Below are 25,899 nucleotides of genomic sequence, written 5' to 3'. Positions count from 1 at the left end.
TGATGGGTCATTCAGTATTAAATGTGGTCTAACTGATAGGTACATTCATTTATAATGCGGAGGTGAAAATTGTTGGATTCGTCTGTAGCATTTCTTTGTTATTTTTCAAGTACTTCTTGGCTCTTCCACAGTTCGATCATCTCCTTAGTCACAGGCTGAGGACGAGATTGTCCTCACCCATGTACCTAGCAAAAGTGGGGCCTCTTGGTGGGTTGGGCCTTATTACCCAGTGAGGTCCCTTTGTTTTCTCCTTCCTTAGCGTCCGACTCATTCCTTCTACAACTAACTTGGGATGAATCTATTATTTCTATTTTCTTATTCTTGTTCTCATGGTTTTTGGGCCCATGGGCTCGTATTTATTCCATTCTTTACAATATTTATTGCCACATCAATTTGAAAAGACTATGTAGGTTGTAGTATCTCAAATATTTTCGAGGGAATTTGCAAACTAGTAGAGAGAGAAGAAAGAATATCATAAGTTAACGTGCGGCCAAAATAAAATTGTAAACTAGCATCTCGAGTTTTACAGACTCGATTTCAGTCTAAAACTCGAGTCTCAAAGACTCGATTTTGACTTGGTGAGTTGGAAGTATTATGCCAGGTAGATCTCGAGTCTTATAGACTTGAGTTCTAAAAAGCAAAAACGAGTCTCTAAGACTCGATTTTGGTACTTGAAGAAGCTCACACCTGAAGAACAGGAAGAACGACGAGGGAACAATCTGACGAAGAACAAAGATGAATGCAACAGAGACGAATGCTGGGTGTATAGAGACGAATAGAGAAGACGAACAATCTAACAAAGTGGAACGATCTGATTGAACACTGGGTGGTCTTTAACGATTTGACGAAGAACAAGAACGATCGTTGGGTGTACAGAGACAAACAGAGAAGACGAACGATCTGACGAAGTGGAACGATCTGATTGAATGCTGGGTGGTCTTCAACGATCTGACGAAGAACAGGAACGATCTAATTGAACGCTAGGTGGTCTTATTTGCACAAAGAAGAACTTTGAATGCGAGGAAGAAGAAGAAGTAAAACTCGAGTCTTTCAAACTCAAGTCTTATAAACTCGAGTTCCACGTGGATTTTCTTCCACATCAGCTTCCTCCACTTACAAATCGAGTCTTAAAAACTCGAGTTTTAGACACTCGAGATGCTAGTTTCCAACATTATTTTGAAATGTGACAACTAAGTAAATTTTTTTATATTTAATGTTATTTGGAAATAAAATTCAGTATTTTCCTATTAAAATCATTTTCTTGAAATTGGTGATACACCTATTATAAGACCTATGTAGACTTGTATTATCTCTAACACTTACTCTATTTTTGAAGCTTTTTTAGAAGTTGGAGAAAAAAAAAGGTACAAATAACAATTTTTTTTAAAATAAATTAATTGCCCTTACATTTAGCAGTCTTTCTCTTGTAGGAGGCCTTAGAGCACTAGCAATAGGGGTGTAAAAAAACCCTAGTTGCTATTTTACAACCCAAAGTATAAAAAACAAGCTTCAACCGGGGAGGCAAACTTAAAAGTTTTTACCATCTAGCTATAGTCAATTCTTGTATTTGCAACCTACTGTAGCTAAGTTGTAAACTTAAATAATATTATTTTAATTAACATTCTCTCTCATCTCTCACCCACAACTCTCAGACCTCTCAAACGTATCAACTCTCTATGTGCCTCCCTTCTCTCCCATCTTTCTCTAGTTTGTCTCTCATCCCTCCCATCCCTCTTTCATCCTTCTCATCCCTCTCTCGCCCCTCTATCAGATCAGTATCGAATTTGCAAGTGGAGGTGAGTTTTGAGAATGATGGTGGTTGTGGATTTGTAGATCAGTGGAGGTGAGTTTTGTGAACGGTGGTGGTGATGGGTTTGTAGATCAGTGGTGGTGGTGGGATTTCAAATCAATGGCGGTAGTGTGTTGTTTAGCTTAGTGGTTGTGATGGGTTTTTAGATCAATGTTGGTGGTGGGTTTTCAAATCAATGGTGGTAATGGGTTTTCAGATTGGTGGTTGTGATGTGTTTTCAGATTAAAGCTCCATTTGGGTAGTGAGCGTTTGCGTTTAGAGTAGTTGCTCTTTTTTTTTTTTTTTTTTTTTTAAAGTCCAGCACCTATTGCACTGTTCATGGGACATGAACAATGCAATCAGGCCAATAAACAGTAAATTCATTAATGAACAGTAACCAAAATATTTTTTTTTATTGTTTTCAGTTTTCAGCAAAATAAGCAGTATCCACACGCACACTAATAGTGGTGGTTGTGTTGTTGATGGAGGAGATTGTGGTTATGGTTGATGCATTGTGGATTCCAAAGGTGATGGTTGTGGTGGTGCTGTTGTAGTTGTTGGTGGTGGGTAGTTAAGAGAGAGGCAAAGACATAAATTACTGAGAAGAAAGATGGGAGAAGGGATATAGTTTTATATTATTTTATTTTGTAGTTTATATGACGAAAACACCATTTTGGTCCCTATATTTTGGATTCACAGTCAATTTGGTTCCTATATTTTGGTAACAGTCAATTTGATCTTCATTATTTTCAACTTGCAATTAATTTAGTCCCTACCGTTAACTCACTAACGGAAAACACTTATGTGACAAACGGTGTGCATTGTTGGCACGCTACACATCTACATGACAATTGAAATAATAATAAAAATTTTATTTATCATTTAAAAATGCCATGTCAACGTGTAAATGGAAAAAAAAAATTTATTTCCCAAATTTACAAGAAATTATAAGGTTCTCATAGTGGACAAGTAACGTGTAGGGATGGCACTGGGGCAAGGTGGGGCCGAAGGATAGGGTCTTCATCCTTGCCCCGTATGGTTTTGTCTTACCCCATTCTCATCCTGCCCTGCATGATGGGAAAAACTTTCTCATTTCATCCCCGTCCTACCTCGTAAAACTCTATTTTTTGTTAATTTGCCCTACAACTAGTACAATTTTTTTAATGAAACTTATTTTATTGATAAAAATATACTTGAAATTACAACTAAATTTATCTCATCAAATCAAATCAATTTTTAGAAAAAAATGAATAATATATCCAAGTGTTTAACAAGACAATCATTAAAAGAAAAAAAAGAAAAAAAAAATCTCATAGTATAACACATAACAAAATAAAGGTAGAGAACCACATTAGGTAGAATAAAATAAGCTAATATTAATATGATTGTTTAAATAGTAGGGTTTTAAGGTATAAAAAATTTACAATTATAACCTTTAGCAACGTAGGGTGGGGCGGGGACGAGGAAGGGCGGGGCAAGATAGGTCTAAAAAGTCTAAACTCATCCCCGCCTTGCCTTGTGGTGCGGGACTAAAATTTTACCCCATCCTCACCCCACCACCTTTGCGGGGAGGAGAAAACCCGCGTGGGGCGAAGTGGGGAGAGGCGGGTTAAGCGAAGCGGGGAAAAATTGCCATCCCTAGTAACGTGGTCCACTATTCTATTAAAAGACTCCACTTGTAATTGCTGAGTTAGAAAAAAATTTTAAATAGAAATTGATTACTGACACAGCAATTTTAAACAAAGTGAGAGTCTTTTAGTGAAATGATGAACATGTGACGTAGTCTATCAGAAAGACCGTATAATTTCTCCAAATTTACGTACATAATTTTTTTTGTTAATCTCAAATTCTTTCTTAGCTTTTGTTTGGTTGCCAAGAAAATGAAGGAAAACATTTTATGACAGCACCATTGAAGCTTGGTCACATACACATCTACAAATACAACACATGATTTGCAAGACCCACAAGTTCCACAATTGAAATTCCACAACCCCAAATATACCTCGATCGAGACCCACCAGCCACCAACACATTTTGCAGATCCAAAACCAACCGAGGAACCCATTTGTTAAGAGGAATGCGGTCAAGTACGAACCATCTTGGCTGGTAAATCCAGTGATTAGTGCTATTTTGTGTTGTGGGTTTGGAGGAGGAGATTCGTCGTTGATTGTAGATCCGGATCTGGAATTGTTGATTGTACAACATTGTTATTAAGATCGTTTGATCTAGGGTCTAAAGGAAAAATGTGTATGAGAGAGGGGGAAAGAGGGACTCTTGTGAATTGAAGGTGGTGATATGAGAGATTTAACAGTGGCTTGAAGAGTGGCTGAACGGTTCCTCAGTTGCTTGAGGTTTCTAAAACCAGACTTGCAAATGTTAATAAACCTGAATCAACAAGTCTTTGAAGGTTTGAGAATTAGGTTTTTAAAAAAATAAATAAAAAACCTCAATCTAAACCAGACGGAAGCAATGAAGTAGAACCAGCCCTACAGATATTTTCAACTTTTTTTTTTTTTTTTTTATATTGTAAATTTAAGAATTCTTTTTTCATTTAGCTGCTACTTTTTTTTTTTTAAATTTAAATGCTTCTTAAAAAATGCTGATTTGGCATTTTAAAAATGGTAAATAAATTTTTTATTATTATTTCAATTGCCACGTACATGTGTAATGTGCCAATAGTGTACATTATTTGCCACGTAAGCGTTTTTTGTTAGTGAGTTAATGATAGAAACTAAATTGATTACAAGTTAAAAATAATATGGACTAAATTGATTGCTACCAAAATGTAGAAACCAAATTAACTGTGACCCTTAAATGTAGGGACCAAAATGGTGTTATCACCTATTCCTTAAGTGTTATTACTTAAGTTCTCATTTTAAGATTCTATCATGTAGTTACTTAACTTGAAAAATACACTTCCATTCATGAGAAAAAAGCCACATGGCAAAATTTTAAGAGATGAACTTAAGAAACAGCACCTAAGTACTGTACCTAAATTTTGCTTAATATAAAAATTGGAATGTTAGGAGTATTATAATGTGAGATGGTATAATAGATAAAGTAAGTTTTGAGAGTCTAAAATAGCACCCGTATGCATCCCTGGATGCTCTTAGGACAAGTGGCCTATGCCCAATCAGTTTTTTTTTTTTTTTTGTTTGCTGAATAAGACAGTATATTAACACAAAAAAAGAAAGCAGAAATAGACAGAAGCAAGGGAAGGGGAGAGAGTTAGCCTACACCTCCTTCCACAAACCCAGAAACAACAGAGAGGGGGGGGGGGGGGGACCCAAAACTATTACAAAAGTAAGCTCATTGGGCAAGGGAATGATCTACAAAGTTAGAATCTCTAAAAACAAAAGAGGCATTCCAACTTACAAAAGAGTTTTAGAGTCACACGAATATCCTCTATAATAGCATTGATGGACTAGTGAGGAGTTGTAGATGGGTTTAGGATAGCTTTTATCACTGATTGGGCATCTCCTTCTAGCACAACTCTAGCAAAACCTTCTTTACGAGCCAAACTAGCTGCTAAGAGAGCTGCTTTAGATTTCGCCCATAAGGGCTCACCTGGGCATTCTTCTTGAGACTCTGCTGCTACTATGGATCCGTTGCTATCTCCGCAAACCACTGCCAGCACCACCTTATTAGGCTTCACTGCTGCATCAAAGTCACACTTGATCCATCCAAGAGGAGGGGGCTTCCATGAGGGAGAGTTCTTTTTTTCTCCAAGAATCGATTGCCAAGCTTGCTTGTGTTGAATAAATACCTTATTTATTTGGATGGAGAGTTTGATTGAGTCTACTGGTTGGTTTCCCCACACTGTTTGGTTTCTATTCTTCCAAATTTGGTCACAGAGAACTGCTGCAAAAAGAGTAAACTCCTTTGCTTCCTTGCCTTGGATCTTTAACATTTCTATTGGATTTATTTTAATCTTTATCCACTGATCAATATTCATATCTTTGAATACATCCATGTTTAAGGGCCAAACTGAGTTGGCCCAAGCCTGAACTGTGATGGGGCAACGTATAAAGACATGTTCAACAGTTTCAACCTCTTCCCCACAAACTGGACAGCTTATGTTAGGAATTGGAAATCTTTTACTAAGAATCTCTCGAACCGGAAGAGATTTGCAAACTATTCTCTAGAGAAGAAGCTTAAGCCTCTCATGCATTTTACTCTTCCACAACATCTTCCAATACTCTTCATGCATTGGCCCCAATGAGGTGCTGCTTTGTTGCATTTTTAACATATATGTTGACCAATTATTTCATCGATATAGTTTGGCCCAGTTTTGTAGAATAGCAATGGTTGCGCTTTTAGTGAAATCTACACTAAATAGTCACTGTTGATCCTTGTCAAGTTGGTCACATTGAGCATAGCCACCGCCGCTCCTCTCAAGTCTCACATTGAACACAATCAACGCTATTCCTCGTCAGCCCCTCGTTGTAGGAAAAATTTGCTAAATAACATTTGACCAAAGTTATTTAGTTATGTAATATTTTTTTGGAACTTGAGTTTGTCAAACTCAAGTTTCAAGTGAAATTCATTGGACCACATAGAACACATCCTTAATTTGTAGGGATATCTTGTTAGTCTTACTCCTTCAAACCACTCATTTTATATTCCCCTTTATTGGGAAATTTGAAGGGTGAGGAGAGCGGTTGCACTTGAATTAAAAAATAAATATTAATGATTAAATTTTCCTTTATGATGTAAATTTATATATAATTCTTTAAAAATGACAATAAAAAAGGGTAGTATAACTTGAACCCAATATATAATTGGTGAAATAATCTTTTATTGGATTAATATTTGAATATTTGGATTACATATTCTCTATGTTCTTAACACACATACCAAATTTCATGCCAATGGAATGTTGCTTACTTTTCATTTTATAGACTTATCTTTTTTAAATAATTTTAAAATATCATATTGAAAATTTACAAGCATAGAGGGTATATGAAGGAAATTTAATCCAATAGTGGATTTGTCAAAATCATTCAATTAAAAAAATTTGACTGATGATGTGTTAGGAAACCACATTTGGGTATAGAATGCATTTGGTTGGTTAGTTAATTAGTTAGGTAGTTACAATTTCAAGCATGTTAATCATATTTAACACATTTTGGAATTATTATAGCACATAAGAAATAATATGACCATTAGGATTAGGCCATGTGGGCAAATAAAGTAATTTTATAGTTCTATAAATACGTACTTGTAATCACATTTCCATCATTAAAAAATAAACCAACTCATTGTTTAGTGCATTTCCTCTCCGTCTCTCTCTCTTAATATTTCTCTTAGTAATGTTAATTTATTTAGTGAGACAACTAAGTTTGTAGCTAAATTTTGTTCTTAACAATATATATTAGGCGCTTAAAAAAAAAACTAAGAAAGATTTTATTTAACTAAAACTTGGAAAGATATATAGCTTGCAAAATTGATAATGAAATTATTATGCAATGATTTCAAAATTAGAAAACTTGTAAACAAAAATTGTAAGATTTTATATATTTGCATTTTTTTTTTCATTATATGAAATTTTTTTTATTAGATTTTATATAATTTAAGTTTCTTAATAACTACCACCGCCATGACAATGCTTCATAGATTACAATAAGACATGCCTACTAAATAGTTACTGCACTACGAAGGATAGAGAATAGAAAGAAAAGCTTGAAGGTACTTGCTTTTAGTATTAACTAACTGATGTCTGATTTAGAATGCAAAACGAATGAAAAATCAATATGAAGTAACAACTAGTTAATACCTCACCGAAGTAACTACATTGGTTAATCCACGAATGAAAAAACAATTTAGAATGTAATGTACTATCTAAAGGCTTATCAATTTCGGGGAAAAAAAAAGATTCTTTAGTGTACGTTTGGGAATAGCTTATCTAGCTTTTTGTTGAAAGTGTGCTACAGTATACTTGTACCTTAGAAAAAATTTGAAAAAGTGAGAAAAGACGGAAAAAAAATGAGGTTTTAAAAAGTTGTATATAAAAACTAAAAACTAAAAACTAAAGTTGATGCCAAACAGACTAAGCAAATGTCGTCAGCAACAAGAACCCATCGAGCAAAATTAGTGTCGGAGGTGAGAAAACTCTTGAAACCCCACATAACAGGATCGTCCATCCTGTATTATTGTAGTGTTGTTTATTACAAAAATTATAATGTAATTAAATAACATTAGAGATAATGAGGATAGTTTATTTATAAGAAAAGAAAAGAAAGAATGAATAGAAAACATATGTTGATTTGTAATTAACAACATTAATATACTACATGATTTATAATCGATTTAGAATGTAAAGCAAGTTAATACCCCATTGATTTGTAAGACTAAAAACGAAAAAGTACAATGCAAACTCAGCATGGAGGCATATCCACATAACTTGCAAACTTACAATACTAATGAAAAATGCTTCACACCTGTCTAGAAATCATCCAAGAAACTTTTAACCTAGTTCCCCCAACTCCCCCCAAAAAAACAAATCCTCCGTTGTCTGTGAAGTTGGTATTTTTGAAGGTATTTTTGTCAGTGTACATATTACAGAATACTAATCTCTTCCCAACAAATAATAAATTTTTGTAGACATCGCCCACTTGCCATTGGTGGCCAAAGATCTAATTTCTGAAGTTGGACAGGCCTACTTGGCAACATTACTACACATACACCATGACCAGGTCTTTGGGCAGCCATAAGTCATTACGAGACTGCACTAGTATATCAAAATTTATAGCTTCATGTGATGGTCAGGATCTACAAGGAGTCGCATAAAACTGTGCATGTACATGATACGATAGTTGGCATCACTATCTTGATGAATTATTAGATTGAGAGGTATCTAAGCGATTTAGACGTTTCTTTCTGTATCTCCATGCTACCTGAATTCGGCTTGCTGCAAGGGATCTCCAATAGGGTGATTCATACCTGCAATAAAGCAAATTTCACAGTATTATATGAGGCATTTGAAAATGCACTTTCTAATCATCATAACAAAGAAAATCACTTGCTTTTACAATATGTGTTGTAAAACATCCTAGAAAAATAAGTGCTACCTAAGAAATCATGTTGCCAAAAAAAAATGTGAATTAGTTAGGCTCAGTTTGGCAGGACTGCAGCTTTGTAATATATGTGAAGCTGTATTTATCAAAGCACGCTTCTGAATCAAGCTTTCAGATAAAAGTTGCAAGCAAAAACCTTATGGCCCCTTGAACACGTGGTTTCCGCAAGAATCTTGCAAAAAGACTGGTGACTTCCTCAATGTCTGCAGCTCGGAGTGAAAATGCTTCTATATTTGTTAAGCATGTTACTGTCCTGTTGCTAAGCAATCTCTGTCCAAAAATCCCTATTTTTCTTCCATCTGCAATAGAAACCATGTTGATAAATGGTGAATTTAATCAATTAATCTAACACACTACTTTACACATGGGCTTAAATTTTCCTTATTAAATGAGGCTTAACATGTTGGAATTTTTTTAAATGGAAGGTAAGGTGGAGACAGGTTTTGAACCCAAGACCTCCTGCTCTGATACCATTATAAATTACTGTTGCTCCAAAAGTCTATGATATTAGGAAATGGTTGATTAATGAATCTAACAGAAAAATATGCTGCTGCCTTTCAAATGCAGGAATCATATAGTAAAGCCAAAATTCTGGCTATTTCACGTCCACTAGGTAGTATTTGAAAATTATAGAGTTAATTAATGATTAACTATATACCTTTGCTTACTGAAGAATGCTCAAGACACCATGTTAGAAGTTCCTCACCACAAACATCCCCTTCAGATAAGGGAACTACAATGCCATCTTCTCCTTTGCTCTCTGCTTTTCCACGTACAATGAAAACCATCTTCTCAACCAGACCACCATGATATAAAATTTTGCTTCCTTTAATGTATATCTTTTGCCTTAGTCTCTCACAAATCGCATCTAAGACAGGATCATCCATCAGGGCAAATATCCGAACCTGCAGAATATTTTTAAATCCTCAAAAGTTTATGAATATATCAAACTTAAGCATGTAGTAGTTTGATGGGCTCAACTTAAGCATGTTAGTCTAGGGAGACAGATTTTCTCTAAGAAGAAAATCAAGAAAAAAAAATTAAAAAGTAAAAAGATAAAGACGAAATTACTATTATACCCTTATTATTAAAAGTGGAACAATGAAAAAGTGGTAGTTTTGTACTTTTCTTCTCAATGCCCTCTTCTCCCCAATTTGGAGAAGAAAAAAATAGTGGGCCGGGGCGGAAAATTGTGTCAACCCCATTTTCTTTCCTCTCCCTTTTCACTCCAAAAAAACAATGGAAAATCACATTTTCCTCTTCCTTTTCTTTCCCCCATTTTACATCCTTTCACTTTTCACCCCAACCAAACATAGTGTGATAGCGAACTAAACCAAAAAGGAACTGGAAATTAACAAATTAAAAATGGCAAATCTGATGCAGTTCATTTTTAAAGCTAGTTGTTTACTAGTGCTTATGTTGTGTGATAAGTAGATCCATTCACTTGTAACAGAAAGTTAGTTAGTTGATAGATTGTTAGTGATAAGTGCAATAGCCTATTAGTTAGTTAGAGATGTTTGTTAGGCTTTGGCCAATCACATGGCAGCCACATAGTAGGTTCTGGTAACTAACTTTCTATGTATCTATAAATAACCAAGGCTATCATCATTGTAACTAGTTGAATTTGAATCTACCTATGAGGTATTATTCCAAGAGTGTATCTCTTGAAGAGCTAGTTCATTTTTTTTTTTCTCTGAGCAACTTATTTATCTAAAACATTTTCTTTTTCACCATTTTTGCTCCATCATAATTTGGTATCAGAGCTTGAGACCCTTAGGATTCAAGTTGGTTTGCAATTTGTTTCTTCATTTTCTGTCATCAAGAGCCTATCAAGATCCTATCTTGATTTCATTTTTCTTATCCTCTACTAGTGAGCCTAAGAATTTGTGAAGATGGCAGCAATAGTTTACAATAGAAGGAACAAGAAAGGTTCTGCAGCATATGAACCTGAGGTGCAGGTTCATCCCAGGCAGCAGCCACAACCACACCAAGACGGAGAACCCCAGGTGACATTGGAGCAGACTGTGGAGCTGCTAAGGGGGCAGCTTGCTGCCTTGACTGAGGAAGTGAGAAGAAACCAGAGTTATCATCCTAGAAATGATGATGAACCTGCAGAAGATGTTGAAACTGACAGTCACAGCAACTTTAGTAACCCAATTGGTCAGCCTGAAGGAGGTGTTCCAAGGCAAGTGCCTAGTCCTCCAAGGGGAGAACCAAAATGGGAATCAAACTTCAAGATTGAGTTACCTAAGTTCTACAGTAGCTTGAATCATGAAGAATTCATGGATTGACTTAACCAAGTGGAAAGAATCTTTGATTTTCAAGGGGTACCAGATTCCAAGAAGGTGAAATTGATCTCTATCAAGTTGAGAGGGAGAGCTTTAGCCTGGTGGGAACAGCTCCAAGTTCAAAGAGTTAGGAGGGGTAAGAAAAATCCAAGATTGGTGCAAGATTAAGCAGAAAATGAGAAATTAGTTTCTGCCTTTCAATTATATGCTGTCCTTGTACAAACAACTGCATAATTTGAAGTAACATGGCATTGTGGAAGAGTATACAGAGGCATTTTATCAATTGGTAGATCAAGTAGACCTAAATGAGAGTGAAGAGCAGATGATTGCAAGGTTCTTGAGTGGTCTTAAACCATCAATTCAAGATGCCTTATCATTGTACCAACTGTGGTCTGTTTCCAAAGCTTACATTAGAGCTTTGATGTTTGAGAAGCAACTTGCAAGACAAGCTTTTTTGCAGTTCCATGCTTATGGTGGTAGCAAAAGTACCCAAGTCAGCACTCAAGGAAGGCCAACTACTAACAATGCACAGCCTTTCAAGATTGACAGCGCAGGCTTGCCTTCAACTTCTGGTCCAGTCAAACCAGTCCCTAAAGTAGCACAAAGATTTACATTAAGTGCTACAAGTGTGGAGAAGCTGGGCACAAGGCCACAGATTGCAAGAAAAGGAGAGTTAATGCTCAAGGCAAGGGCAAAGCTTTGTTGATTGAAGGTTGTGAAGACCAGAAAGATGAAGAATTTCCAATATATGAAGAAGAAGAAGAAATGTGTGATAGTGTATTGATAATTGAAGAAAATAGAGAAGGGGGGTGCATTCAAGAACCTGCATATGATCAATACGTGGAAGAAGAAGTAGATGCTCATATGGAGGAAGAAGAGGATTTATCGTTAGTAACAAACATCTTGCAAGTTCCAAAGAAAGAAATGGTGGATGACGAGTGGCTTAGAAGAAGTAGTTATGAGAATATGGTGTCACAAGAAGTTTTTAGCAATCTTGAATTGAAGAATCAATACCAGCCCCAACCACAAAAGCTATCTTGCTTCAAGAAAGGAGGTGAAGTTAGAGATTATAGAAAGTGCTTAGTGTTCTTAATTAATGACTTTCAAGATTATGTTCTTTGTGATGTGACAACCATGGATGTTTGTCATCTCTTACTTGGGTGCAAAAGATTATGTCCATATCAAACCATTTTGTGTGGAAGGAGCAACACATCTAGCTTATACAAGAAAGGAGATCGTTACACATTGCAGCCAAAGAAGGGGAAAGCTAGTCCCAAACCAATGGTCAAAATGAAGAAGGTTGGATGCAAGAGCATCTACATGGCTACTTACACTTGCAGCCTTGACACAAAGCAACAATGGACCTTAATCTCTAGCATGATGCAGCAGCTTAATGCAGCAACTAATGAGAATGCAGATCAATGGAACTACCAGATCATATGCATATCTCCAACAGTTTCAATGTGCATCACTTGCTGCCCTGTCATGCACCAGATCATCTTACAACTAGCCACACTAGAGGACAAGTGTGTTCCAAAGAGGGATAGTCCTGATGTAGTTCATTTTTAAAGCTAGTTGTTTACTAGTACTTATGTTGTATGATAAGTAGATCCTTTCACTTGTAACAAAAAGTTGGTTAGTTGATAGATTGTTACTGATAAGTGCAATAGCCTATTAGTTAGTTAGAGATGTTTGTTAGGCTTTGGCCAATCACATGGCAACCACATGGTAGGTTCTTGTAACTAACTTTCTAGCCAATCAGCAGCTTCCCTATGTATCTATAAATAAGCAAAGTTGTCCTCATTGTAACTAGTTGAATTTGAATCCAAAAAATCTACCTATGAGGTATTATTCCAAGAGTGTGTCTCTTGAATTGCTAGTTCATTCATTCTTTTTTCAAAGCATCTTAGCTATCTAAAACATTTTTCCTTTTCACCATTTTCCCCCATCAAAATCAGGGTACATATCTAAGAAACAGCAGAAGCCCCAAAAATCCACACATCTAAGCTACTCTTCACTTACTGTTTTTTTCAATTTTAGTGTCCTTTAGATGAAGCCTCCTCTTAACTCTCCATTTCAATGATGGCAATACGATGATAGAGAGGTTTATTTCAATAACAATATTTTGTTAGAGTTTGATTAAGGTCTTTTTAACCAAGTTTGGAGAAAGAAGGTGTGGTTTGAGAGACCACTCTTGACTTTTGTCTAGAGTGTGTGGCGTGAGAGACCCACTTGACCCTTCTTATGTTAATAGACCTTTGGTCATTTCTCTTTAGGATTATGGTTATTTTACTTCTGTTCATATGATAATTCTAATAAGGCCAAAACTTTAGGGCTTAAAATTACAAGGACAAAAGTGAGGATTTCACTAAATCTCAAGGTGAGTTTTAGGCTTTCCTCTTTTTAAAGCTTCTAACTTACTGAAGCTTGAACATGCAAGAAAATTCTTTCCTGGATTGAGTAGAAAGGATGAGGGCAGATTCACTATTCAGAATAACAACTAAAGTAAAAGGGGAGAATTGGTTAGTAGAGCCATATAATTCAGTCCCAGAGAAATTTCTACTAATGGTTGCACAACAGGTATGCAGCAAGAAGCATATAAACAAATTGATCCTAAAATTTTTATTACTGTGGTCACTTGGACTGACCAGTGATAATTCATCTTCAAAACTGATAATTTGAAAGAAAAGGAACACAAAAAAGGAAAACCATAATCTATGAATTGAACAAAAAAGGAAACCATGAAAAGTTTTGGACTTTCTAGAAAAGATGGTCTCATTGTCAGTAAATCTCTGAAAAATATAGCATATCATGACAAGCATGACTCAATTGTTAAAGTTTAGATGACCCTTGATGTGCAGTTTGATGGAGATTTGGTTTTGACTAAGAGCATTTACATTTTTTGGTAAGAACCAGGTGAAGTTTACATCAACTGTAATAGTTTATCATATGGTAAGATTCCAATAAGAGAGAGAAGTTTTGATTGATGATGTGGAGCAAGTTATTCCTAGAATTGATAACATTCAAATTTTTCTATGATGTTGTTAGAGCAGGCCCGCTCAAAATAAGATACAAAGCCTTTAAAAGTCGAGTTCAATGTGACATTTTTTATTATTTTATTTACACACTAGATGTGCCAGATCAGCTGCGCCTCTTAGAACTCGAGTTTTAGAGACTCGAGTTTCTTAAGTGAACTCGAGTATCTAAGACTTGAGATGCCAATTAAAGAAATTGTTTGGTTTTTCTACTACATAACGAAAATGTTAGCAAAATCAGGCCAAATGGCAAAAAATGCCATACCAACTAGTAGGAGTGGCAAAATCTGACACGACTCGCGAACCCAACACGACTAACCTGTTTATAAATAGATTATGGGTTGAGGCTAAACGGGTTCGGGTTGACATGGTTAACCCGTTTAATAAACAGGTCGTGTTCGTGTTCAACATGCGAACCCGCTTAACCTGTTTAGCTTATGAAGTTATTAGTTATTTTGATATTATCGCTTAATTTATAGTTGTTTTTATATGTTTATTACTATATTTATAATTGTAATTGTATTTCAATTTTAGATATATGGGAATTGATAAAAATTATATAGGTTAGGTATGACCTATTAATCAAATAGATTATTAAACGGGTGATTTGTATTGACTTTTACATTACTTGTTAATTAAACGAGTTATCATGTTGGGCCAGGTTGACCTGTTTAATAAACAAGTCGTGTTTGGGTTGAGGATGCCTGATATGTTTGCTAAACAGGTTGGGTTCGGGTCAACCCATATAGCCGACTACTTATGGTTCAACGCAACACGAACCCGACCCACGAACACGAATTGCCACCCCTACCAACCGGTATTTAATGTACTAGTGCATAAACTGGTATACAAAACACAGGCTCTGTATCAGCTCAAATACTGAACCGTGTTGGGGTGTTTTGGGTACTTAGGTTGTTTTGAGTGAAACTCCGTTTTAAACCGGAGTAGAATTTGGACTAAGTTGTAATTTTTATTTAAAGAAAAAATTGTGTAGATTAGTAATTTTCCTCCCCAAATCAGACGTCAGGTACATTTCTATCTTTAATTGCTTAATTAAATTTTTTTTTTTACATTTTATTTTTCTTTTTAGAATAATTCTACTATGGGTAACAAAAATGATTTGGTTATTATCTAGGAATCATGCGTGCGGTGCGATGTCATGGTAATTTTTGAAAAAGTAGGACACGGGTGCGACAGGATACGTTTATTAATTAATTATAAAATATATTTTTATTTATATTTTGAATATATTATTAAGCATTTTTTTTCCAAATAATGTTAAATATATATCAATTTAAGAGCAATAACGGATAATAAAGTGAATATATAACTATTAAATGATAAATCTATATTTCAGCCAATTATCAAATTAATTTTTTTTAATAAGTATTTCGGCCCATATCAGCTCTTATTTCGGACCAAATTGAACCACATTGGAAAAAAAAAAAAAAAAAATTCGTCAAGGGACACGCGTGCAGCTGCGTCCAGGCAGCACGGCGCGTCCCACCCATGCTTCCATTGTTATTATTCATGACCTTTTCATGTTATAGACCTTTTATATTGAGTAATGAGATGCCACGAACCATATAGTTCTTATATTTATTTTATGAGGAGTATTTATAATTATACACACGCAAACACACAAGCACACACAAATACCGAAATAATTGATCTCAATCCAATCTGAAACAGCCACCGAAAATAGTATTCAAAACTTTGCTTTACACACTGATCTGCGAATATCATTGGTGAGATTGTCTTAAGGCATTAATGTCTGGAATAGAGGAAAGAATCAAGGGAGGACACATGATCAAGAAGAGAATGGAACAGAGCTTAATGCAATTTAATAATTTTAGGAGAAACTAATTATGAGCGGGGCTACAATTGAAAACTGTAAAATGGGTATAAAGCTAGGGGCATAACAGTAAGAAACCTGGCCACCCTTTGCCGTTAACCCCACAACCATAACCCATCAACTTCCCATCACCGGAGATCACATTTGTCGTTGTCGTCCATCACCAATCCCTCATTCCAAATCCGACAACCACAACAAACCCAGGTTCGTTGGGTTGGAGGCGCCGACTAGCTCCATTGACTACTTCGTGGGTCTCGTGACATTGTTCTGTCGTTGCCTGACCGCAATTCCATCGTGGTTCTAGTTGGCTTCCATTGGCAACCCACAAACACCCTTTTTAGCCACCAACCGTAGCTCTGACCACCATGCCTCCATCGGATTTTCTTTCTTGGTTACCAATATGCTCTTCTATGGTTCAACTCCTTGTCTTTGGTCTAAAATGTCTTGATTCTCAGTGTGGGTAAGTGTGGGTAATCCTTGCTGGAACCCTTTTTTGTTGATTTGGTCTTTTTTTTTTCTTGGATCTTGATGTTATTTATGTTACTGAGGTATTCTTTTTTGGATTTTTTGAAGTGGCTATGGTGAATGGTTGTTGGACTTGTTTATTAGTGGGACTTTTTGGTGTTGAATTTGTTTAGTGGTAGTTAGTTGACTCACTATTGGAGTTTCTTTCCGCAGTCCACTAGTTTATTGGTTTATTGTGAGTTTGTTGAAGCTTGAGATTGCTGCTATGGAGACCAAAAATAGTGTTCAACCCACTAATTATTTATTGTCTCCAAACATGTTATCTATTACTTCCATTCGTCTTAATGGAAGTAAGTAATTATGCTCAGTGATTCTAGGTAGTTGACGTGTTTCTTCTTAGTAGAAAGAAGTTTGATTATGTGATAGTTGACCCCTGCATCTACGAACTCAAAATATGTTGATTGGAGAGTCAAAGATGCACAAATTAGGAGTTTCTTGTAGAAGAGCATACAGTATAAGATCAGTTGTGGTTTGGTTTTCTTACCAACTGCTAAACTTGTTTAGAAATAGACCGAGAAACTTTACTTTGGTGTTAACAATTTGAGGAGAATTTATGATCTTCATCAAGCTTATTTCTCCCTGACTCTCAATGATTTTTGTTTAGAAGACTATTATAACAAGATTTAGGGTATACATTCCCTTCCTCTAGTACAAATTAATATACTTCTAGTGATAAATCTGCTTTTGCCACTTCTATGGGGAGTTGTAGAGGTAGTTTTGGGGGCCAAGGTTGTGGAGGTCATGAACAAAGGGGTCGTGGTAGAGGACATGGCCTTCATAAGTTCACTTATTGTCATGGTGAGAATCATATGGTAGACCTCTGTTGGAAGTTGTATGGTAAACCCTCGGCTCACCAAGCTAGTTTTCAAGTTGAAGAACTGACTTCATAGTCACTTCCACCAATATCTAGAGTAGTCTCTATCCATAATGAAGAGTACAATCACCTCATGTCTATGCATTCTGATTCTGTTGGGTCTAGCTCTACAAGTATGTTGGCTTAACAAGGTACTTCCACTTCTTGTCTTGCCACTCACGACGCTGGTCATTGACTTAGGTGCTTCTGATCATATGACAAGCACCTAAGGTTTACTCTCTAACATCGAGCACTCTAGCAATCTTCCCAATGTAACTTTGGCAGATGACTCAACCACTATAGTTTTTGGCTTAGGCACCAGTAATCTCAATCCTAATCTCTCTCTTCTGTCTTATATATCCCTGATTTTCCTTTTAATCTTTTGTAAATTAATAAGATTACTAAACTTTTGAATTACGCTGCCATTTTTTTAATCTACTCATTGCATCTTTTAGGATCTCAACACGAAGAAGATTCTTGCAGGAGGGCATGAAGCTGGTGGACTTTACTACCTAGATTGATGTGGTTCTTCGAGTTTAGTGGCTTCTCACTTGTCTATCTCACCTCTTCAGCATCATTGTCACCTTGGTCATCCCTCTCTTTAGAATTTGAAGTTGTTAGTCCCGACTTGTCGTTAAATCACATCCTTACAATGTGAAGCATGTCAATTGGGTAAGCAGCGTAGGGTGCCTTTTGTCACTAGGCATGAGAGTCAGTTCAATACTTCATTTTGATATTTGGGGTCCCAATAAACACTCACTCATTGTTGGAGCTTAGATATTTTATCATTTTTGTTAATGATTATACTAGAGTCACCTATCTTTATGTTATGAAAGAAAGGTCTAAATTGTACTCAATTTTCAAATAATTTTTTGATGGAAATAAAGACTCAATTTATTGCTTCAGTTCATATTTTTCGATTTGATAATGCTCGTGAATATTTTCATACATCTCTGTCTCAATTTTTCATGATCATGGTATAATTCACCAAACTTCATGCCCCCATAGTCCACAACAAAATGACGTTATTTGTTAGAGGTTGCTCATGCCCTATTGTTTCATATGCGTGTTCCCCAATCATACTGGGATGATGCTGTTTTGACTACCTGTCACTTGATTAATCGCATGCCATCCATTGTTCTAAGTGGTCAAAGCCCTTATACTGTGCTCTCTCCTAATGCACATTTGTTTCATCTACCTCCTAAGATCTTTGGTTGTGTGTTCTATGTTCATATCTTAGGTCCAAGGAGTGATTAACTTGATCCTGGATCCACTAAATGTGTTTTTCTTGGGTATTCTCACACTCAAAAGGGATACTGATGATACTAACCTGCTCTTTGTCGTTGTTTTAGTGCTAATGTCACCTTGGATGAGTCCCAATCCTATTTTTGCTTTGGTTGGCAGTTCTCTTCCTTGTCTTCCTCACTTACCACTTGTGTCTCCTACTGAATCTCCTCATAAACCACTCCAAGTGTTGGTAGAAACCTCCCATTGAGACTTCTTCCCTGCCTAGTGATCCGCCTCTTGACCCCAACTCTTTCAGTTGCTCTACGCAAAGGTAAGCGTACTTGTACCTATCGTCCTATCTCTTAGTTTGTCTTTTATGTCCATTTGTCTTTATCTCTCTATGCTTTTTGCCCCGTCCTTGAATTTTGTTGTTGTTATTAAGTTTGTCCAGGAGGCTATGTCCATCCCTTGTTGCAAGTCTGCTATAGAAGCAAAAATGTCTGCACTGTCTCAAAATGTTACTTGGTCTTTAGTTGCTCGTCCTCTAGGGAAACTATTGTTGATTGTAGTTGGGTGTATACTGTGAAGTACTTGCTTGATGGCTCTATTGAGCATTTGAAGGCTTGCTTGGTTGCCAAAGGGTATACCCAAACATATGACGTTGACTATGCAGAGACATTCTCGCATGTTGCTAAAATTTCTTCTGTCAAGATTTTGATCTCCTTAATTGCTAATTTGAGTTGACCACTATTTCTGTTAGACGTTAAAAATGCCTTCTTGAATGGAGATTTCAAGGAAAAGCTGTAAATGGAGCAACGACTGGGTTTGTTGCTCAGGGAGGAGTCTGGAAAGGTGTGTAGGTTGCATATGGTCTTTAAAAACTCCCTAAGCTTGGTTTAGTAAATTCAGTGCAGTGTTTAAGTTTGGATTGTGACAAAGCTAATCACTGGTGATGACAAGAAAGGTATTGATGATTTGAAGAGATACCTTCAAAACTCCTTTCAAACTAATGGAGCTCCAGCCCATGTGTTCCTGTTGTATTGGCTTATATGCATTTAATTAGTGCCACCAGCTATTTCTTTTTATTTCTGCCAGGAGTATGTTAGTTAGTTAGTATTTTTACTTTGACTATTTAGCATTTTATATTGTTCATCTGATGACTATTCTGGAGAAACATGCCACGGATAACCCCACTCTTCATATTACCAGAGTCAAATTAGATGGACATAATTACCACAGCCAAAAATTATTTAGATTTTTTATTTTAACCCTTCTGAGTGTATATTTTTAACATGCATATTATTGTCCAAGTGTAAGAAACCGGTGTTAGGGTTAATCATATTAACTTAACACACAATTTTTCTCTAAAATTCAACAGCTTCTAGGTAATTTAACTGGGACTGTATGTGCTTTTATTTACCCTTTTTGTCTAATAAGCTGGGAGATTAGAAAGATGTCTTTGAATATAATTGCAATCATTCCCAATTCCCCATTGATCATTTGGATTTCCTCTTGTAGTTCTCCAATGAACCTATCAAGGGTTGAAACTTTTGGGAGACTGCAGAGGAAATTTGATTCTGATTGTAAATAATTTTTTGCAGGGCCTCATTTGTGTTCTAGCATTTTCAACCAATCAATTTAATGCATTTTGCTGCATGGATCAGCCATTTGGATATTTCTGGATGGATTTTTGATCTTTCAAACGTGTTTAGTTTGTTGTTCAAGATTATCAATGTCATGGGGTGGGAAAATTAACTGGTATAGCTTGGAGATCAGGTTGAACATTATGCAATCTATTGGTGGCATGGGTTAGGTTTCCATTGCTTTGGGATCTGTGACAAGGTCTGATAATACGTTCAAAGGCTTTCTAGTAGTAAGGTTAGGGAAATGGGTTTGGCTGTCCTGTGGTGGTTGAGGATTTTGATGCTTTGGGGAGATTTTGAGATAAGGGTTTTGTTATTTTTTGCAGGGTCTTTTTGATTTTTTTTGTCCTCATAAAGAATATAATAATAAAATTTTCTTAAGGTTCTCCAAGAAAATCTACTTAACATGTAAGGCCATCTTTCCCCTCCCATCCAAACATAGGATTAAGGATCTGACTACAGGATCAATTCTAAGAGTAATTAATAAACATGCAATATTCATTCCAGAAACTAGTCATGTTATGAAGATCGGACATATTGATGCTTACTTTCTTTACAAATTTGCAGAGATGGCGTCTTATATCTCTCTGTAGGTCTTCAGGCAAATTCTCCAAAAGTATTTCTTCATTTACTCCTCTAGTAGCAGCCCAATTATACCGTTCAGCGTGCCGTACTTGCCTACAAGATAAGCCAATTACGTGGGTCAGATTGCCAATAAACCCTGCATCAAAAGGCAATTTGAGAATGTGAAATCCATCATGCGCATGTTATCTGCAAAGGCTTCGAATATATGAACATGCCTATACGTACAAACACACACACACACACTTAGGAGTGGTTTAATAAACACTAATGCTCCGTTTGGATTGAGGGGGAGGGAAGGGGAGTAGAGTAGAGTTAGCTCAAAATTAGTCTATTTTCAACCTACTTTACTCCCTTCCACTCCCCCTCAATCCAAACAGGCCCTAAGTATTTGAAATAGCTCTTCTTTCAAATAAAACTATTTTATTTATCCACCACCGGGCCGAGGGGGGGGGGGGGGGGTGAGGGGTGGAAGAAAGCTAATAAACTCTAGCTCAGATAGTGTTTCCTTCCCTTGTAAGAACAAGGTGGAGATGAAGTTGTGTTCAAAATTCACTCGAGTGCCCATGCCAAACTAGGGAAGGAGAGAGAGAGAGAGAAACCCACAATGAATAGAGTAGGGACAAAAAAAAAAATCACATCATATTTCCTTTTCCTACTCTCGAAAAGTAGATTAGGGTAATAATACTTTTGATGCCTGAACCTATCCACCCATCACACAAAAATCTAGCCTTCCTATCCATCTACCTCAGGGAAAAAAAGAAAGGAACCAATAACAAGCATAACTTGCATTTTTAAGTAGTTTCTAATTTGTATTATAAATTTTTAATACCCGCTACCAAAAACCAAATTGCTTCTCATCCATAGTTGATCCTACCACCATTATTCACTGTTTAAACAGTGGGCTGCCTTTGACTAATACAAAGCTCGAATTCTCACTCTCACTCCTTCATGATTTATTGTTTTACCATCTCATCTTCAGTGATCGTGCTATGCTGGGCAATCAAAAGTTCAAATATGCTTTTGCCTAGAACTGGTGTGCAACAACCTCAAATGCAATCTATCCTGATTTTAAATCGGTAGATGGGTTCTTCTTGGTCTACTGATTTGAGCTTTCTGAGAGGTGACTAACAGTAGAAAAATTTATCAAGCAATTAGTTTCCTTTGGCTATAGTGAATCCTAAATATAAGAATATCCAAGGGAAGGGCTGTGATGGGAGTTGGGCTTGCACAAATGATGGCCTTTCTCCTTCGGATTTTCCTCTTGATATCTTTCCCTTGTCTACCAGGTTTAGCAAACAATTATCAAATAAGTTAGGTGTCTTTTTCAATTTATTTGCATATGTTCCTATTAAGTAAACTTGAGAATTGAGATACTCATCTTGCAATGTCTATCACTATTTTTTGGTTTCCATGGATGTACTACAACAGAGAGAGAAAGAGAGAGAGAGAAGGGGAAGAAATGGCCCTTTTAACACTTTCTTAGCATTAAAAAATACTAAAATTCCTTCAGTTTTACGAAGAAAAGATGGGCGTAACTGGTCCAACAAAAGTATTCTTATGATATGTATAATACCCTCTTGGCACTTGAGATAGATCATACCTTAAAGAGTGCACGGATAAAGAGGAGAAACATCTAATATTTAACTTAACAATGAGAAAACAAGAACCTCAAATAATTCAATTACAGTATTCCTTTTGAGGTGACTTGGAGTAACATCTATAAGCCACATTCACTCTAAAATGCCAAGAATGTAAACAAATGACAAGAATGGCAAACCTTCTTAGTTCTTCTGGCAAGCGTCGATGGCTCATCCATTGCTCAACATCACGACGTCTCAAAGACATTTCTAACCTCCTAGGGGAAAACCACCAAAAGAAGGAAAAAAAAATATGAAACTAGTTAAAGAAGTTCAAAACTTTGGTGGAAGATTTATAAATTCTGAAATTAAATCAATGATTTTTATTTTTAATTTTTAGAGTTGGACTTACTGAAAAGTATAAATGAGACACTAAACATAGATGTCTATAATTGAAACACTTGGATTATTTACAGAATGACAGCTATTATTCATTTATTACATGTAAGTGAGTTGAACTTGAAAACAAATGGAAGAATGAATTTCCTGTTTGAGCAACAGAGAAAGTGTATTGTGTGCTATTTTAATTACTTGCAACACTTTGAACCTGATGCAATGAGATGGATGGTCTAACCAACAAAATATAAAACTAATTGTTTCTAACAATAATTTGCCAATGGATTTAAGAAATTTATTTATACTATGTTCAGAACCAGAAGGGTAGAGAAAAGGTAGTGGTTACATAATGCAAAAGAAGGAAAATGACAAAAAATTACTCCCTATGGAGGCCTTCACACCAAAAGATAGGTGTCCATGTAGATCGTGAAAGAAACATAATCATAAAAATTATCAAACTTGTGCACAAAAAGTCATGATTTTTGGATATTGCTTCAACGGCTAAAGTAGTACCAACTAAACTCTAGCATTAGTTATACTAGCAGACTTACTGAAAATTGAGGGAACAAGGTTTTTCTTTTTTAAATTATGAAAAGTAGCCACCTCTTAGTCCAAAGTTATTGTTAGTGTTATTATGTGGTTATTTATAATTGGCTTGTGATTATTGTATTAGCTTGAGGATATAATTGTAATTGTGTCATATCAGGAGAATATATATATGCCACTGTGAAAGGATTAACTAATAAAGCTCTAAGCCTAATTTCTAATCTTTCTTCCCTTTAATTCTTCTCTTCAGACCTAACCCTAATATTTTAAGTGGCGTTTGCACGCACAATGATTTAAGAAGCATATATCATATCACCATGGTAAAAAAAATTGTACCTCCGCCCAAGAGCCTGAAGAAAATTTTGCATATTTCCAATGAGAAGAGCAAAGAGCAAGAGGCCCAGCCCAATAATGGCCATGGTGAAAAGGACTTCCCCAACATAGTAGCTTGGAGTTTGATTTCCAGCAAGTGTACTGATTTGCTTCATAAAATCGCACAAAAACAATGTTAGCAAGGGGTTAATTAAATTATACATTTTGTATCATTAAAAAATTAATTGAATCACATATGAATACACTTCCTATTATTTTACCAAAGGAAATGTATCAGGTCAGTATGGAATACAATTTAGAAAGAAAATCATTTTGAGACAAGAATAATTTAATTAGGATATTATTATAAAGCCAATAAAGTTCTTCATTGGCAGGGGATGCTATAAGACACATTATTTTCAGAATACTATTATAATCATAAGATACTAATGTGGTGAATTTTGAGATTGTATTCCAGCATGACATGCAAAACTTACTCAATTAAGTGTGCCACATCATGAGATAACATATATGACGTAACATTTACATCTTGTTTGGTTTGATGGAAATAAAAGGGAATGGAAAACTTTGGAAGGAAAGGAATTTGTTTCCCTTGTTTGGTTCAAGGGAAGGAAATGAGATGGTAATGACACAGAGAGATGGGAAATCCAGCTTGGCCCACGTCATTGTGCCCACCCAAAATGAGTAGAGATAGAGGGAAAAGATGGATGTCTAGTTAGTTACGATTAGAAATTGCCAAGAGCCGGTGTTTCTAACGAAGACATCTAGGGTTCAAATGCCCCCACTCCCAACAATTGAATTATCAAAAAAGTTATAATTGGAAATTGCTTTAGTGCCTGTAGGAGTGTTGCCTTGCTTCCCTAGGATTAAGATACTAAGTGGAACACGTGTTACAATTAATTTATGATATGGGTGATATTGAACCACAATGGGAAGTTTGGACAAGAACACGTAAAAAACCAAAATCTCCTTTATTAATTTCAATGTCATATGTTACATCATCCCCTTTTTGAGTCTTATTTTCTTCCTTTTATATGAGCCATCCTCTTCTTTCTCATCTTTTGTCCTAGTCCACCTAGATTGCCTCTGATCTTGTCGGGCTCTTCTTTTCATGGCTTTTCATCATGAATGGAGACTTCTGAGGTATTTTTCACTGTTTAGATGTCCACCTGTATAACTCTTGGTCTTATCTGCCTCTTCTTTTGCAGGTTTTTCATCATGGACAAAGACTTCTGAGGCTCCTCCTACTGTTCAAACTTGTCCCTCTGCATTGAATGCGGTGATGTCAGGCTGGCAACCAATCCCAATGCGGAGGCAATTGTGGAATCTCCAGGAACCTTTAGAGGTCTATCTAGTAGAAGTTTGGTCTTTTTGCTACTTATCTCGTTAGCTCGGATAGACCTCGGAGATGACCTCTGTATGCTGCCTGGGTGGATGTTGGGCCTAACTGAGGATCCGAGGTTCTGCATACGTTGATTGAGAAATGGGCTGGCCATAGTGGGGTTGATCCCTATTACTTGGGCTGATTTTCCCATTGGGCCAAGTGTTTACATTTATTATAATTAGGCCCAAGACTTGTTTTTGCATTCACCCCACTACAATAGGCCCCCATGATCTCATGCCCATTTATTTCGTGGGATGAGATCATGGTCACATCGTGGGGTTTCTCCAAGACTTTTGTTTGACATTGATTGGAGTGTAGCCATTTAAGTAATTAATGGATTGGAGAATGTCTTTTCAGCTTCTGAACTGTCACAGCACTTGTTAGCATCCAGACGGTGGAGGTTGAATAGTGGAGCGTACAGTGGGGGGAAGCGCAGGAGGTGGAGTGAAATTTTTCCTGCCCTCCTGCCATTTAAGCCTTCCCTTTGCCCATTTCACCCATTTTTACTCTCTCTTTTCTCTTTATTCAAAGATAAGTTTACATTTCTCCTCGCTCCCGTCAGGCTCTGGTATCTCCTGTTCCTGTTAGTCCCTTCGCCTTTACTTTTTTTTATTCTACCCCTTTTTTTAATCTCCGTTTCCTTTCTTTATCTTCTTAGTTGACGCCATCAGCAAACTCTGCCAGCTAGTTAGTACTCCTGAGGGTATAGAGGCCTTTAAGGCAAAGTACAATATCCCTCGGGATGTTGAGATTAAGCCGTGTGAGGAAGGTGATATTGCCCAAAATA

General features: G+C 36.3%; 1 protein-coding gene across 4 annotated transcripts in view; it reads right to left on the bottom strand.

Moving 5' to 3' along the window:
• Window positions 1-8,159: 8,159 nt before the first annotated feature.
• Window positions 8,160-25,899, bottom strand: part of LOC126701528 (probable cyclic nucleotide-gated ion channel 20, chloroplastic) — a 54,738-nt gene continuing 36,998 nt past the window's right edge. For 3 of the 4 annotated variants that reach the window (XM_050399677.1, XM_050399678.1, XM_050399676.1), the window contains 6 exons: window positions 23,732-23,877; window positions 22,654-22,731; window positions 20,840-20,969; window positions 9,524-9,770; window positions 9,002-9,164; window positions 8,160-8,731 (listed from right to left, as the gene is read on the bottom strand). In XM_050399677.1, coding sequence (XP_050255634.1) covers window positions 8,614-8,731; window positions 9,002-9,164; window positions 9,524-9,770; window positions 20,840-20,969; window positions 22,654-22,731; window positions 23,732-23,877 — 882 coding nt within the window. In that variant the 3' untranslated portion in view covers window positions 8,160-8,613. Of the gene's footprint in view, window positions 8,732-9,001; window positions 9,165-9,523; window positions 9,771-20,839; window positions 21,013-22,653; window positions 22,732-23,731; window positions 23,878-25,899 lie in introns of those variants that run through there. The other variant, XM_050399679.1, reaches the window with a different exon arrangement.

This window comes from Quercus robur, chromosome 10 (genome assembly GCF_932294415.1).
Source record: "Quercus robur chromosome 10, dhQueRobu3.1, whole genome shotgun sequence".
NCBI lineage: Eukaryota > Viridiplantae > Streptophyta > Magnoliopsida > Fagales > Fagaceae > Quercus > Quercus robur.
The sequence above is the reverse complement of the archived record's forward strand: the minus strand, read 5'-3'. Positions and strand labels throughout refer to the sequence as shown.